This window comes from Drosophila guanche, unplaced genomic scaffold, assembly GCF_900245975.1.
Source record: "Drosophila guanche unplaced genomic scaffold, DGUA_6, whole genome shotgun sequence".
Taxonomy (NCBI): Eukaryota; Metazoa; Arthropoda; class Insecta; order Diptera; family Drosophilidae; genus Drosophila; species Drosophila guanche.
The window spans coordinates 6,543,570-6,560,224 of record NW_022995750.1 but is presented as its reverse complement, the minus strand read 5'-3'; the positions used below and the strand labels follow the sequence as shown (position 1 = coordinate 6,560,224).

The window sequence follows — 16,655 nt, the reverse complement described above, 5'->3', positions numbered from 1 at the left end:
TAAAAAATAGCTATAGAAGGATTTGACAAGCAGAAAAGGGGCTATACACGAGTTAAGATGGAGATACAAAGAGTTGAGATGGTAGTGGTGTTTATTTTTCTACCAACAGATTTGCAGGCAAAGAAAATAGATGGAGTACTTACAGAGCAGACCAGTGACAAGAAGAGAAGCATCAGCAATTAGTAGATCAGTTAGTCGCCAGTCGTGTGTGTATATACGAGATACATATATATTATATCTACATACAACAATATATATATATATTTTTGGAGAGCAAATCAAGTATCTAGATGAATTTTGGCCACGGCCAAGTACTAAGCATATTCGCAGAAACGCAGATATTCATGGATGTAAAAGTTGAAAACAAAAAATGTGCTTTGGTTGTTTGTTTTTCGAATGGCATATGATACATTCGTCGTTGTTCTTCGGTTATTCTAAATATTATATAGACAACAAACAGATCAAATCATGTGTGCAACCTGTCTCGTATTATAATAATATGGGCATTCCAGCAAAAACCAAAAATTAAACACTCAAAACACATGAAGTGCAGTACGGCAGGAGAATATATATAAATATATATACTATACATATATGTAAATGTAAAGTCATTGCGAAAATGAACAACTTTTTCTGAAAAATAAAGTGTATATTCAAATATCAACAAAAATCGAATCATTTTTATGATTTGGGACATTTTAACACGCGAAAGAGCTTTTTATTATTTTGTCGCTCAGTTTGGCAGTATTTGAAACAGCTCTTCGAAGGGCCTACATACTTTATCAGGATCATGAGGATACTGATTTTCAAGTAACGCATCCTGATATTACCAACATCTTGACTTTATCTAAGTTGCTGCTGCCCCTTTCCCATCTTTACTCGCATTTGGGTACGTCTGAATCGCCTTACATAGCCCGAACATAGTCTTGAACTTTGTCTACCCATGTAAAAACCTCGAACCTTGCGCTATTTAAAGACTATGTAAACTAATCATAGCTCCTCTTATTAATTAAACATTTCGCAACAGCTTGTCAAGTTCACAGACGGTCGACCTATTTTAAGTAATCATAGAAAACACACAGTTCCCAAACATTTAATAGCCCAAACAACAAAAAATAACATACATTAATTAAGACACGTGTTGCATTTGCTCAGGCTTTCATTTAATAGAAAAATATACATACATATATGTACATACATACAAGTGTATGTAGATATGCCATAAATATGGATAATTAATCTTCTAGAATTTAACAAGAGAACAGATTTTGTTGTCGCCTAACGATATGAAAAAGATTTCTAACTACGAGTACTAGATGCATGAGAGTCGACAGATTGAGTGAGTGGGGTGTGGGATGCCAGAAGAAATCACATTTCATACAATCTACTGGCACAATTTTGAGATAGGATAGAATGAGCACGGCGATTGTTGTTATTGTTGATGCACTGCTCTTTAGATATAATACTTTGGCAGCAAGAAAACAATGAAATGAACCCAATTTCGCAATTGCGAAAGTTTGTAACGAATTAAAAAGATGCTAAAACAATCGACTCGATCACTGAAAAAGCAGTTAGCTAGGGGTTAATGTGTGAGACTAACTAAACGTACGACTTAGAGGCTACAACTAGAAGGCTTAACGACTAAAGGAGCTTTGATTCACGTTTACAAACTGGTCTTGACTCGATTGGGCCTGAGCCTGACCCGCTTCTAGACTTGTGTACATAAATAGTTTTTAACTAACTTTTTACAGAGTGTTTTGGAAATAATTTACACTTTTTGGTTGCCCTTTCTTTCTTCCGATTCCGCCACGATTATAGAGCTGTGTTACGTGCATATCTCGCTACTGGCTGCGCAGGAGTTGCTGGGAACATTCGCATTCAATGCCCCCGTCCCCGTGGACATGCTGGCGGGCAATACGGCTGCAGGTGCGGACAATGTGGGTGAGGATGCTCCTGTCGCTGTGGCTACTGTGGCGGGTGGCGGTAGTGTAGTTGTGGAATCGGGTTCGGCCTGCTGTGCTTGAGACTGTGCATGTCCCTGGGACGTACTGCTGATGATGGCATTATTTGTCCTGCTGTTCTCCAGTTTGGCCCGATTGAGCGCTTCCTCTCGCTCCTTGGCATCAAAGTACCAGACGGTGATGGCATAGCGGGTACGATGGGCTGGCTGCACTTCGTGGGGATTCCTTATGTCCGACCAGAAGAAGATCAGCCGATCGAACTTTGGCTCAATGTCCGCCACAGTGGTCCCAGGCGTGGGTCGAATCCTATAGCCAGTCAACGGATTACTAAATTGTCCGAATTTAATTGAGATTTCAGCTTACCGCAATATTCCACCACTTTCTCTCGCATCCCAGTTGATATTCAGGTAGTATATGGCTGTAATAACGCGACCGTCCTTGTTGGGATTATCTACATGCATGACGTAGTGTGTACCCGATCCGGGATAGCAGGCAACCATTGCCTAAGGAGAGGAAAAATTAATAGGATTAGCTAATCGCTTTTGAGGATTATCCATGGTATATGCTTACCCTCGTGCGCTCCCTGATGTGATAGTTGCCCAGGATGCCATTGTCCTTCATTGTATTCACGCGATATACCACAGAATCAATCTGTTGAATATAGATAAATATATTTATTAGTAACATATCCTTTGAAACCGGAGGAACACAAACTCTCACCTGATTGGTGAGATACCAAACGTTGCTGCAACCAGGCTCATTGCCGCCGACCCACTTGATCTTGTCTCCTCGAATCTTGTCACCTCGCACCGCCGAGGATGGAGCATCGGGCTTCTGGTTGTCCACCAGCTGTCCGTCGTGGAAAGCGCCCGCATTGTACATGCTCCGCACTTCGTTGAGGATCTTCAGGCCCGTCTCCATTCCCAGGAAGTCATCTACCACGGACAGGCCATACTGGTTCATGTCGTTGATGATGTTCCGGCACAAATCCTCATAGCGTCGTTCGCTATTTGGGGGAAAGAAAAAGAAAGAAAAATAACAAAGAATTTGGATGAGTATACAAAGTAAATTCAAAGATGCATATTTATTTAGCTGTATATGTATGGACAATTTCTTACAAAGGCACTCTTTCTATATATCGATAGATAGATCTATATATGCCTATCTGGGTGAGGTCACCTTGGGGGAAACCCCACCTTACGGCATTCTAAGTGTCCACTGTCTAGACCTGCCTCGGCTGCATTTCCAATCTATTTATAGACCAGATACTGGGAACGGTTCACGCTTCGATATGCAAAAGTTTGTTTGCATTTAAGCGTTATTTATTTGCTTTGGTACAACTATAATAATGATATGTGTACATTTATACACCATATTTTACGACTTTTTTACGACACCTCCATAAAACCAATGTTTGCTCTCTCTCTCTCTAAATCTCTCTGCCAGTCACCGTAGTCACGTAGGCCATCCCCACCATCCAGATCGCCCCCCAAAACGATTGCGAATTTCTGGATAAGCAAAACCTACATCACAAAACAACTCGAAAATATATAAAACAAAGATGAAACATTTTTCACAAGTTCAGAATGGCTATAAAAAGAAAATACAGTCTAAAACCCGAAATAAATTAAAATGACTGAAACGTGTTGCACCGATGATCGAGAGACGATCGCCCAATGCTACAAGCTTTTAAATATCAAGTTTTTTGATATAAATTCATAGATTAAGCAATGAGAGGAGAGAGATGCGGCATTGAAGATCTCAAACAGAAACCGTTAACCGGTTTCATTTTTGGCATTCATAATCGATTAAATCTGTTATTCAGTGCAAATACCTCAGGAAAGAAATCAGTAGGAGTGTGCATTGATTGTTACTATATTCTATCCACTTTTAACGAGGTTCGAGAACGTAAACTTCCTTATACTACTAAGAATCAACTAATTGCAGTTTTAGGTGTATTCATTCCATACTCAACTCTGATAATCTGCTAATCTATCACGAACCCTTCCTATCCTATGATCTTTACATCGTTTAACTTGGAGCCCGTAAAAAATGGTCATCACACATGATATCCATTATTATTACCGCTTATCCAAGAGTTCCCGAAAGAATTGTTCGGCATTGGCAGGATGCGCCGTGTGCTTGAAGAAGTTCTGATAGTCCGTTGTAGTGGAGGTTATCATTTTGCGTTTATCACTCAGCGTAGCGTAGCTTTCTTTTGATACTGTTCTAAATCACTTCTGTTAACACTACACCTATGAATATTTTCCAGTTCTTCACTAGGGTTCTTTGTACTTAGATCATTTATCTTGGCAGGAGTGAAGTTCTGTCTGAGCGACTGCTATAGCAACAATTTTCACGCACAAATGAAGAAAGTTTCAAACTGTTCGCGTGTTTTATGTGCTCCGAGAGAGTAGCGCGCGTGTGTGGTACAGAGAGAGGGAGAGCCGGTTTTATCGTATTGGTATAGGGCGACTAAGGCTAATGTTTTTTGTTGGCCTTGGGCTTGGTGTGAGTGCACAGGTATGAATAATTGCAGATTGCATTTGCTTCAGCCAGCTGTTGCGTTTATTGTTTTTGTGTTTCTGTATTTGCAGCTGTTTGTTTTCATTAACATTTGCTTCTGTCTTCCTTCCTTAGTCACGTTTGTGTATCGTTCTAGCTTCAGCATTCAATTAATGTACAAACGAGGCAGCTGCTCCGATAGCACGAACCGCTCTCGACGACGTTTGAACGAATACGGTGCGGCAGCGTTTACAGTTGCCCCCCGTTGGCTCACGCGTAGGCGAGAGTGAGACAGAGTTTATAGTGCAGGTTGCCAAAGTGTATTAATAGAGGGTAAGGCATTGGCAGAAGGATCTCTTGAGAGTGTTTCCTGAGTTTTGAAGGAAAGCCAAACTGGTGATCCGGCAATATACGGTATTCTCTTATATAATCTCCAAGACAATTGGCCATAAGTCTCTCCCAAACGTTGGATAAGTAAGACAGGAGACTTATTGGCTGATACGACTCCGGCTCTTCTTCAGATTTTCCAGGCTTGTGGATCATCAAGTATGCAGCCATCTTCCACTTATTCTCCATTTTGGGTCAGTTCTTACTATATGTTCAAAAAAACCAACCTTCAACAGAACTAAATTTGTTTGGCAAGCAAACAGTAGTGAGTGACTATGCCTCACCATACATTCATATACCTTGGCATGGGGGGAGAGTAAGAGAAGAATGAGAGAAGGAGTGCTTTCGGGGTATGGGAAACGCCACAAGAGTAAATTGATAAGCACGTCGGGTGTGAGTAAATAATTGAAAAATGAAAACGGCGACCGTAGCGGCAGCAGATAACAAACTTTGCGACTTGCACAGACAGACATGTATTTGGCAAAACGGGGAAAATTGCTGATGCAAAATATGACAGTTGCCGGTCACTGCGCCTCAGTTTTGTTTCGCTATCAAATCAGAATATCAAATACATATGTGATTGCTATGACTGGGGCTTCCTTCCGTTTGCCCTTCAAGCGCTTGCAACGCCCACACAGCAGAGACAGCAAACACACTCGAAGCAAATGCAAACAAACTCACACGGCAAAGCAAACGCAAAAGGCAAAGGCAAAGGCAGAAAAAGACAAGCGCAACAATCGTCACGTAGCCCAGCGCACACCAACACATGCACAATGGCACGCAAGCGGTCGCACACAGCACGAAAACGTACACGCACACGCGTTAGTTACCCGGCCGTTAGAGTGAGACGCCAAGCGAGCAAAAGGGAGTGCAAGAGCAACAGCAAGAAGGGGGAAGGAACGAGGGAGAGGTAGATATTTAAATACATGTTTCCCAAGCAAGTAAAACGAATCTGCCAAAAAATAATGCCTCGAGAATTGTACAACAAACAAATGGAGAATAGGAAGAGGATGGGGAAACATCATAAAACATGAGAAAAAATGCTCTCAGCTAAATTAGGTCAACGTCCCAGTTCAAAGTCAGAGAGAAGAGAGCGGACAGCGGAATGAGTATACACCCTCTCTATCTCGCTCTCTGGGTAAATAGTGGAATGATCGATTGTGAGCCCTTCGAACCCTTCATTCTCGCCTTTTAGATGTATTACGTGCGACAACTGGCGCGGTGGCACGTGTACCACACGCAGGTACACCTCCCACCACCCCCCAACCGGTTTCAGCTGGTGGCGGTGGGAAGAACAGCCGCCAGGGGTCGGGGTGCGGGCGGCGCACACGCACTGAGGAGGCGACCTTGATGACGTGCGTCTGGCTACGTTGTACACTACTATTTTTGTACCGTCTGGCTTTTGATTTGTTGTGGGAATGGAGATGATGGTTCGAGGTCCATGGAAACTGATCAATTCGTGTATCTACGGTCGGAATTAACGCCCGAGGCTTTTAAGAAGGGATAAGATGACACGTAAGGTGCATTCACATGGCAGAATATCATGGAAATCAACGAATCCATCTCAAGGCCTGGAATGGTATAATCTTTTAGGTTTAACATGAAGTTTTCCAACTTAAAACCTCTGTAATTCAAAAAGTGTTCTTAAGTTTGTTGGACAATTCCGATAATGATACATATAACCCGAAGTCAAATTTCGTGGAAATTAAATAACATGTTCTCTTATTTCGATTCCAAGTATAAAATGTACATCCAATACAATATGTAGATAAGTGTTCGAATTCCCGTATGTCATAATTTCAATTGAAAAAGCTTTTATATGGGATATATTTTATAATCAATAAGTAATTTGTATAAATTACGCATATTATGATTACGGCTTAGTTTGAGTAGTTCCATCTGTGCAGCGAGTTTCGAAAGCTGTTCAATAAGTAAATGAAAAGTCAGCTAAGCATTTCATGTATCTGTCAAAAGCATTGCTAAACCATAATCAATTAAAGAAAATCATGTGTTTACGATGGTTTTTTAAAGATTTTTTATTAATTTAAATCCTTAATCAATGACCGATGGTGATGGGAAATTGCAAAACAAAACTTTTTAAGAGAGGCCCTAATTAACTTTTCAAAATTAGAATTCTCCGCTCAACCGTCTATAATCTCCTTAAAATTATCAAACAGGCAAAAGGTGAAAGCCCTTAATACTAGATTCGACTTTGCGCTGGATATTGACCTTTCTTATCCGACCATCCGACAGAGACATTGATGCGGTTTTAGTAGATCGCTGTTTAGCACGTTTTGCGCAATGCTTTGTTTATCTTGGCCCCACCCCAATAAACACCGGCGAACCCGTTCCCGATCCCGGACCGGAATGTACCAGACACCGGCCGCTTGACAGGCGAACAGACGTGAGCAAAAGGCCCCCAGTCTCAGCTTTTTGTTAACACATTTATAAACAATGTAGAATTTTGTGCAAACCCCCAATGAGATCATGCCACTGCTAATTGTTTGATAAAGAACAACATAAGTTGCTCGTCCCGATCCCGATCTCGTTCCCGATACCGCCATCAGCTGTGGGGAGCAGCAGCAGCAGAAAGTCAACAAAAATAAAAGCAAATGAGTCGGAAATAGTACTACGATAAATGATAACAACATTTGAACGAAAGACTTGCGTATGCCCGGCACGTACGCAAAATCGGAGGCGACCACCCAAGTGAATGGGCGGACAGTACGAAACGGAGCGGACCACCCACTCGGTAAGCCCCGAACGATGGGAACAAAAGGAACAAACGCGCAATTGTGTCGATGATTCAGCAACAAGAAACGTTTGCTAAAGAATCTCCCACCTATGAATGTATAGACAGTGTGTGCAGAAACCATATTTATTGTGTCTCTTAATGCCGGTTGTATTCTGGTGTGTAAAATGAAAACAAATACACGCATGTATTCATTCATACATACATACATAAGTGTGTGAAGAGAAACAACAGAAAAAGTAGGGGACTACGGAGACCGCGCTGTAGATACCCTTAGAAAGAACCATCTATATAAACTGCATGGAGGTTAGATATATTTTTATGCAAAACATCTTAGGGATATTCTTCAAGCAGTAAATTATTCATCTCAAATATCGTGGGGGTATACTTTGGTGATGGTGTCTCTTCTCTTATGGGAAATTTGTGCAGCAAGCTAGCGTCATTTAATGATAGAACAGATAGAAGAGAAATATTACAGTCAGTCGTTGAGGATTTGGTAATATAATTCAGACTGTTCCGATGGCTCTTTCGCAGTTTTTCCATTCCAACTTAACCAAAAAGATAATGGCTCGACCAATGAGGGTATTTAAAAGTGATTATAAACAATATTTGGTACTGAAAAACTGCGCAACAGAATAATTACAATGAAAGCGCTGTCCGGGTGTTGGTGTCCGTGGAAATCCGACTGCAGTCAGCAGTCCGACCGCCATATGCATTCGATTCCCGGGCACGTACAGCCAAAGGTAAACACTCTCTCCGCATTCCTTTCCCAGGAGCCTCCCCTCTCTATCACTCTTAACACTGCAGCCCGGAGACAATCTAATCTCCCTCGAAGGGGCAAAAACACACTTGTACGGGGGCATGAGATTCATAAATTTCGAGTTCAAATAAAGAATTTTAAGTGGGGGAATGGAAATAAGGGGGAATGGGGTTGCAGGGCAGAACCACCCGTCAACAGTCATCGCACGTAACGCTTATCGATAATTGTCTTGATATGCAAGTGGGGAAAGGAATGCACATGCTAGGGTGCGAGGCACGGCGGCTACTAATCTGCTTTCGCCACACACTTTAGCTTGCGAAAAAGTATTTTAAACGGAACAATAGCTCGTTCCATCAGATGTTTCAGCTGATATTATAACAGATCGTACGTATAGCTGTACAAAAGATAAGTAGTGCAAAATAAAGTTTGGAAAAGAGATTCCGTTTCAAGGTCACAATAAACATTTATTTCCCCACTCTACTAAAAACTCTCAGTTCGATCCCATCCGATTTGAAACAAAAGTCACAAGCAGCAACACGAGCTTAAAATTCATGTAATCCCCAAAAGTCATTCGAAAAATACACGTTAGACGGTTAGGAACCAAAACAAAATACAATACAGACATCCTCGCAAAGGGATCGACAATAAAAAGACATCACGATAGTGAGAGATTTCGATTTGGGGGCAGCCCAGAGAGAGGATGGAGTATACTCGTCAGCCCTGTCCCATACGGATTGTGGAGGATTGCGGCTGTGCCTTCATGATGGGCACCTTTGGCGGTGCCTTGTTCCAGTCACTGAAGGGATTCAGGGATGCCCCGTCCGGACTACGTCGCGGGCTCTACGGCGCATTGGATTCCGTGAAATTGAAGACCCCTGGGATTGCCGGCAGCTTTGCCGTTTGGGGTGCCACCTTCAGCACGGTGGACTGTGTGCTAGTCCACTACAGACAGCGGGAGGACTCGTGGAACTCGATTGTGAGCGGCGCTGCCACGGGAGGCATTCTCGCTGCCCGTCAGGGTGTCCGCCAAATGGCAAACAGTGCAGTCATCGGGTGTCTGGTGCTGGCGCTGATCGAGGGAGCCAGCTCAGCAATGGCCACAATCTATGCAGCCGAAGATCAGTCCATCGCTCCAGCAGCGGCCCATGGCAAGCCGCTGCGTCCCCAGTGGGAAGTAGCCCAGGATCAGGACGGGTCCAAACAGGGCTTGCAGTTTGAACGAGTGATGGCCGGCCACATGGGTACTGCCCCCCAGTCGTTGTTGGATCTGGTCAAGATGGCCAACGTTGTCTAGTTATCAAGTGACTCAAGTATCTATAGAATCTCGTATCCCATTTCTGGCCCAGTTCCAAATTATGTTCATGTATTGGCGTTAGCCCTGTGCCGGATTCTCATTCTCTGTTGAATGTTTTTGGAGTGCATTAAATGGAGGTGTCATTTACATGTACTTCGTGACACAGTCACACACTCACCTGCCCGATCCCATGAAGCTGGCGTCTGCCAGTCCGATCTGATAGCTGGAGCTCTTCTCCCCACTGTGGTTGTGGTGGTGGTGATGACTCTGCCGCTGGCTGCCATCCCCTGATGGCTGTGTACCCCCCTGTCCCGGTTGCCCGAGGAGATTCAACAGATTGTCCACCTCTGCCGGCCAGCTCTGGGCCTGATGGGCCGGCGTCATCATCTGGGCCGTGGAGCAATTGGCGCCAGCGCCGCTGCCCTCCAGTGTGGTGGCTGCCACGGCCTGCTGCAGCTGTTGCATCTGCTGCATCTTGTTGTTGTTGTTCTTCTGGCGGGCCAACAAGCGGCAGTCCTGCCGATGATTGGGCCAGTCCATGTGCTGGTGAGCCGGCGAGCAGTAGTAGATGGCCTTGCACTTGGCGCAACGCAACAGCTGCTGGGTGGTGCCGCAGATGGAGCAGCGAGGCGTCTCCATGTCGCGGTCGCGATTGCGGTTCCTGTTCCCTGTGTCCTTGGCTCGTCCCCTGCTCATCATCACAGCATTGCGGCAGCAGCAAAGGGCGCCGACGACCGATTTTAACCTTGAGAGTGGTCTGGTAGTGCGGCTGTTCTTTGTTGGGTGGGTGTGTTTGTACCTTCGCCCCCCGACACACACACACTCAAACAAACACGCGCGGAGAAGCAAAAACACAGAGAAACACACACCCACACACTGAAACGGGGCTGCGTCTCAGATTATTGGCGATTTCAGCTGTTTCCGACGAACGCTATCAATTATTTTGCAAAAATACGGCCGCGGCTCTTGTTAGCCAACTGTGCCCTGCCCCATTTCACTCTTAGCCCTCTTTTCATGTGTATTTTAATCACGTAGGCCACCCGAATATATGCCAAATAAACTACAACAAAAAAACGCACACACAATGCAGCTGATGCTTTATTCTGCTTGCTATCGGAATTTATCTATACATTTGCGCTTTGCACCACTTCAACTTTAAGCGCCACGCTCTGGAAGGGTTAACCTTGACTTGTTTTGTTGGTTTTTAGAGCAGATTATGGTAGAAATAGCGCAAATTAACTATTTTTTTTTTTTCTAAAATCTTATTTTTATGAGCTAGTGATGAGAGAGGAGCGATCTCTTACGATAGTTAGTATATTCATCGAGGCCACGATACACGGGCACTTTGCAACACCATTAGCCGGCAACTAATCGATAACTATTGCATGAACAAACAAAACAGTATTCAAACTTTTAATTGCAAATCGCAATATAGACTTAATAGTTATTAACTTAAATATTTACTATGGCTTTTGTCTCTTCGGACCGCGAGTCACTGTCACACGCAATGAACAATCGCGGTCTTCCCAATCTCGAGTACTTGCTGCAAGGATCCATCTTGGAATCGGCCGCCGAACATCTAATGCACAGATTAAAAGGTCTTTGCGATAATGTGGACACATCACCGGAGGCATTCCATGACATGGAGGTGTGCATGAGTCTGCATCAACCGAACTCCAATCAGCCACTTTTGCTTCGTGTGCGTCGTGCCTTGGGCCGGGATGCCCCTTTTCAGATTCGTTATCTCGGCCAGCCAGAGGTGGACCAGCGTCGACCCACACTGGTGCGCAGTTGCATAGACTGTGCCTGCACGGACAGCATTATGGAGTTTCTCACCGAAATGGGATTTCGCATAGAATTCGAATACATTGCCAAGGGATATATGTTTCGCAAGGGACGCATGAAGATTACAGTGTCAAAACTCATCAAAATCGTACCCGGCAAGCAGCAGGACATGGCCAATGAGCCAATTTCCCAGAGCTACATTGTGGAACTGTCTGTGGTGGCGCCCACGGGGCAGGAGAATGTCGGCGAAGAGATGCGCCTATTTGCCGAACAATTAAAGCCGCTCGTGCAGCTCGAGAAGATCGACTACAAGCGTCTGGGTTCCATGCCCTAGGCTGGGCCCTAGGATTAGGATTAGTCCATAGAAAATACAACAATTGCATTTCTGATTCATACTTATCTCTGTACAAATTGTCATCACTAATAAATTATCGTTAACATCGTTAATGTTTAAAAGGAGCTGGTAAATGTCATTTTTAAATTGGTTTTAACAAATGGGGTACTCAAGTGGCCAAATAAATATATTAATATTGGAATATGGAAAATATATAGTATATATCATTTAATTATTTATGTATTTTCAATTAAGAATTAACTGCTTATTATGGAGTATGAAAGAGTAATAAATATAAATTAAATATCAGTACAGGAGAGGAAGGAAAGATAAAACTTACAAATTTGCTAAAGTAAGGTTTAAATAATTATAATTTATAATTTATATGATAAAATCTGGATATGCAAGTATATATCGGTATTCGGTAGTACCAGTACAGATTTCTTAGTATTACAAATTATTTTGGTTTGTTTTTGTAATTTGTGTCGCTGCTTGTATGGAGACTCCACACACAAGAACAATACTGCAAAATACAGTGTTTTATTTATGGAGGGGTTGATAAAGTAAAAGCTGGACGAACATATTTCAATGCATGAGCTTTTGCCGGTCAGATCCTACGCCTTCAGGTCGTGGCGTCCTGTCTTGACCTACAAAGGCCTTTGACTGCGTAGGAGTGGCACGCTAGAGCAGAAGATGAATGTCATGCAGTTCGACCCAAATCACACTGCCTGGATTGCCAGCCTCCTAAGCAGGCGTCTACTCATCAAGGGCAAGAGAGAGATTGAGGTGAACAGGGGAGTTAGTCAGGGCAGCTGCCTCAGTCCAACTCTGTCCAACTTGTACACCGCAGAGCTGCACGAGATAAACGATGGCAACTGTTTACTGTTTCAGTATGCGGACGATTTTTTTATTATTTGCTTCCATAAAGAGATTCCCATTGCTAAACGTATGCTCGTAGGAAAAATAGACAGCTTTGAGGCAAGATGCAACAGGCTTAACCTTGCTTTCAACCCAGCCAAACCCATGTGATTCCCGTCAGCATTCGAAGAACAGAGCTGAACATTGATCAAGGCTTAATCATTTGCACCCCAGTCCCGAATACAGAATACAGAATGAGATTCCTAGCGGCAAAAGAGTTAGCCAAGGCCTTTGCATACAGCCTCCTAAACAGGGAGTTCGGCGATATTCTGGAGAGAATCGAGGTCTTTGAGTGTACAACTTCGCATTGCACCAAAATTAGGTCAGACTTCGACTTTTTTAAGGGGGCTGCTGCATATTAGTTCTCCATAGGGAAAAAAGGGCACTCCTGACAAGGGGAGGCTTCGAGACCTACTACACTGATGGATCAGCAGCTAACAGACACTCTAGCGCAGCTTTCCTACACGACAGCACAGGTTTCATAGTTAGCTTTTATACGCACAAAACCTTGTCATTTCCGTCCGCCGAGTTGCTTGCAATTGATAAGGCCTTGGACAATGCTATTTCGCCATCCTAACGGACAGCAGAAACGAGGCTCTAAACCATGGTTCCTAAATACACTAAAAGCTTAGCGGCAGTGCTTTGATAGGCACACACGTAGTCGCAAGTAACATTTGTGATACTTCGACTGCGATACCATCGACCATCGAGATAACGCATCGCATATAAACTTTAATAGAAATAACAACACACCCACTACCCATCGCTAAATAAATATAATAACAAAAAGAACAAATTAGCTCGTGCCAAACATGAATCGAGCTGTAACATAAAACCTAAAATTTAAATTCTTGAAGATTCAATTAAAATTCATAACAAATAACAATTTTAGAATGCCGTCGACAGATCGTGTTGCCAATGTGGTGCTGGTGGATATTGAAGGCACCACCACATCCATCAGCTTTGTGCACGACGTTCTGTTTCCCTACGCAAAGAATAATGTTAAAAAGTTCCTCGCAGACGGATGGGAAAGCAGCTCCGAGATCAAACAGATTGTCCAAGAGCTGCAACAGGTGCCACAGTATGCGGAATACACCAGCACGTTGCGTGTTCCTCCAACGGAAGTGGATGTGCAGATCATCACAGGCTTTGTGCGTTATCTGATTGACAAAGATCTGAAGGTGACGCCACTGAAAACGCTCCAGGGCCTTATCTGGCAGCAGGGCTACGAAACCGGCGAACTCAGGGGCCAGTAAGTCTCATCTCTGATAAGCAGATGCCCAATAAACCAATTATGATTGTACCCCCTTCGCAGTGTCTTTGATGATGTGCCTGGTGCCTTTGCCGCTTGGCGGGGGGCTGGCCTTCGGATTGCCGTCTACTCCAGCGGCAGTGTGGCCGCCCAGAAGCTCATTTTCAAGTATAGCATTGCCGGAGACCTGCTGACCCATCTCAGTGCACACTTTGACACCCACGTGGGCCACAAACAGGAGACGCAATCGTACGTAAACATCGCCAAGTCCTTGGGCGAAGATCCACGCAACATTCTCTTCCTTACGGATATTCCTGGAGGTAAGTGGTAAGATGACTGATGGAAATATATTGATCTGATTGTGTTCTGTCCGTTGCAGAAGCTGCCGCTGCACGAGCCGCTGGTCTACAGGCAATTATGCTGCAGCGTCCAGGCAACGCTCCCCTCACCGATGACCAGAAGAGCGGACAAGAGCTGATTGCAGACTTCTCCTCGCTCCACAGCTTGCAACTGCCCGAATAAAGAGCTGACGTTGGGTTCATCCAAAAAATGTTTACATGTATTGTGACTAGGTGCTTCGGAATTAAGTGAGAGTCTCTAGAGGAAGGCGCGATCCACGCTGCACAAATCATCGCCGCTGTCGTGGCTGGGTGTCTCCTGGTTCCTGGGCCGACGGGCGGAGCGCTTGCTGCGCTGCGACTGGCGCGAGCACGACTTCTCAGATCCATAGATCTTTCGCAGCTGCTGCAACTTGGTGTCTGCCTCCCCAGCCGCTGGGCAGCTGGACTTCTTTCGCAGCTGCTTGCTGCTCTCGCACGCGTGTCGCCGACCCTCGCTGCGGCACGTGTGGCTCAGCTTGCCCACCTCCGGGCCCCAGAACGTGGGTCCCTCCAGCAGCAGCGGTGCCGACTTGACCCGCTGCCGCATCATGGTCATGTGCAGATCGTACTGGCGCTCCTGCAGCGCCTGCTCCGCCTTCCGCGTGGCCAATCGGATGGACAGCAAGGCTTTGTGTGATTCACTAAAGGACAAAGAAGGGAGTTTGATGAGTCTTCGGCTCCTCGAGGGACACAACACTCACTTGAGCGACAAGGACTTCCAGGCAGGCGTCTTGCGTACCTCCCAATCGAACTGGGGCCTGGGGTCGTGGTAGGTGCAGTTGTTCTTCAGCTCCTTCACCTTCTTCCGCGACACTTCGGCACGCAGAGTGGCTGCCAGATTGGGGCGCGCCACCGGATGTAGGGGCGAGACGCTGCTCGTTCGCTTTGGCAGATCCTCCACCAACTCAAAGATTCTCAAAGGCGGCCGGCACTTGTCCTCCGGATCGGATTGCATCGCTGTAATCTTTGGCTTGCGTCCCCTGCCACGACGGCTGCGCCCTCGCCCAGAGACGGAGGCACTGCTGCTGCGCTTGGAAGACACGGATGGCGACTCTATTTGAATCTTCGGCACCTCCTCCTCCACCTCCTGCTCATCCTTCTGTAGAAAGTAATTGCTCAGCTTTGGCTGGCCATACTTGGCAGACGGGAGACTCGCGTTCTGTGGAATCCCAGCCAAATCGTTGACGCTGAAACATCGCCGCAGCATCTCCCGGCGGCACTTGGCTCGCTCCGCCGTGTGCCCCCCAGGCGGACCCGTTGGATGGGGCTTGTGTGCCGTCTGTGTGAAACTGCTGCTGGTGGTTTTCGGGCGCTTGAATTCCTCCTCGAAGCTCTTTAGGGAACGCTTGAAGTCGGCCACCTCCACGGCATAGTCCTCCTTGAAGCTCTTCAAACGACTCAGATCCCTCAGGCACTTGTCGTACTCCTCGCTCAGGCAACTGGAGCTGGGAGTGAGGGCTATTGCGGGCGTGGAGCAGCGATTGGCATGGCCGCCTCTCAGTGCTGGCACTGCACCCGGAGCTGGATCCAGCACCTGCGGAGGTCTCTTCTTTTTCGCCTTTCCCGCGCGCTTCTTGGACTTTCCCACGGAACTGCTGCTGGCACTGGCACAACGCTCCGCCGGCGCCTGCACCGCTGTGGGTTGGGCTCTCAGCTCGCGGCTGGTGCTGCGCAGGCTCTCCAGCGTAGAGTAGAACTCCTCCTGGTGCATGTGCTTCACATCACAGTAGTCTGGAAGGGAACTCGCACAAGTCACTATAAATGGAATCATGTTGGGACCTTCACTCACCAGGTATACTGTCGTAGAACTTGGCCAGCGATCGGATACCCGTTTGGGTGGTCCATCCAGGTGTGTCCGCCTCCATGGAGGCAGTGCTTTTGGCGCGACCCGTCCTGCCCACCTGCTTCTTGCCCAGACAGAGCTTCGGACGATTGTAGACCGGAGCCGGACAGTTGTTGCATGGATCTATGGGCACTTTGAGGCAGGAATTCAGATACGCGCGACCCGAGTGCGTACTCATGCTGGAGGACGGAATGTGTGAAAAATAGCGAAAAAGGCGCTTTATCAATATTGTGGGACGACTGTTTGATGGCATTGTTGCCAGCGGTTACCTCCATGGTGTTTGTTTTTGTGCATTTCCGTTTTGGGCGATCCATTCGCCAGGTCACGCACAGTCTACGCAGTCGCCGGATTGGCTTCAAGTGTTCCACATAATGTTAAAGCTATATTTTAGATTAGTTTACTATTCTGCAGTTTTTAGTCACTGATTTAAATATTTAAAATTCCCATCCATAGTTGCTTTATGGGTTCTTCGGTACTATCGATA

The 16,655-nt window shown here is 45.6% G+C and overlaps 5 protein-coding genes across 8 annotated transcripts; 3 read left to right on the top strand and 2 right to left on the bottom strand.

Moving 5' to 3' along the window:
* Positions 1–1,141: 1,141 nt before the first annotated feature.
* LOC117586545 (egl nine homolog 1) lies at positions 1,142–10,929 on the bottom strand. Of its 2 annotated transcripts, none has more exons than XM_034276706.1 (5): positions 9,838–10,929; positions 2,682–2,967; positions 2,532–2,612; positions 2,325–2,464; positions 1,142–2,267 (listed from the first exon to the last, which is right to left on the bottom strand). In XM_034276706.1, exons 1-5 carry the CDS (start codon positions 10,356–10,358, stop codon positions 1,826–1,828), a joined length of 1,470 nt encoding a protein of 489 aa, XP_034132597.1. In that variant the 5' UTR covers positions 10,359–10,929; the 3' UTR covers positions 1,142–1,825. The 2 variants fall into 2 exon arrangements, with proteins under 2 accessions (XP_034132597.1, XP_034132598.1); XM_034276707.1 differs by lacking the exon at positions 9,838–10,929 and adding an exon at positions 4,047–4,704.
* LOC117586554 (probable mitochondrial import inner membrane translocase subunit Tim17 4) lies at positions 8,906–9,806 on the top strand. The gene has a single exon (XM_034276717.1). It carries the CDS (start codon positions 9,066–9,068, stop codon positions 9,657–9,659), a length of 594 nt encoding a protein of 197 aa, XP_034132608.1. The 5' UTR covers positions 8,906–9,065; the 3' UTR covers positions 9,660–9,806.
* Positions 10,930–11,090: 161 nt separating the features above from the next.
* On the top strand, positions 11,091–11,886 carry LOC117586552 (mediator of RNA polymerase II transcription subunit 18-like). Its single transcript, XM_034276715.1, has one exon. It carries the CDS (start codon positions 11,125–11,127, stop codon positions 11,776–11,778), a length of 654 nt encoding a protein of 217 aa, XP_034132606.1. The 5' UTR covers positions 11,091–11,124; the 3' UTR covers positions 11,779–11,886.
* Positions 11,887–13,472: 1,586 nt separating this feature from the next.
* On the top strand, positions 13,473–14,498 carry LOC117586548 (enolase-phosphatase E1). Of its 2 annotated transcripts, XM_034276711.1 has the most exons (4): positions 13,473–13,756; positions 13,796–13,948; positions 14,012–14,268; positions 14,328–14,498. In XM_034276711.1, the coding sequence occupies exons 1-4, from the start codon at positions 13,590–13,592 to the stop codon at positions 14,468–14,470; spliced, it is 720 nt and encodes a 239-aa protein (XP_034132602.1). In that variant the 5' UTR covers positions 13,473–13,589; the 3' UTR covers positions 14,471–14,498. The 2 variants fall into 2 exon arrangements, with proteins under 2 accessions (XP_034132602.1, XP_034132601.1); XM_034276710.1 differs by having other exon boundaries at positions 13,474–13,948.
* LOC117586542 lies at positions 14,412–16,584 on the bottom strand. Of its 2 annotated transcripts, XM_034276702.1 has the most exons (4): positions 16,441–16,584; positions 16,118–16,350; positions 15,030–16,059; positions 14,412–14,969 (listed from the first exon to the last, which is right to left on the bottom strand). In XM_034276702.1, exons 2-4 carry the CDS (start codon positions 16,347–16,349, stop codon positions 14,546–14,548), a joined length of 1,686 nt encoding a protein of 561 aa, XP_034132593.1. In that variant the 5' UTR covers position 16,350; positions 16,441–16,584; the 3' UTR covers positions 14,412–14,545. The 2 variants fall into 2 exon arrangements, with proteins under 2 accessions (XP_034132593.1, XP_034132592.1); XM_034276701.1 differs by having other exon boundaries at positions 16,118–16,584.
* Positions 16,585–16,655: the final 71 nt, after the last annotated feature.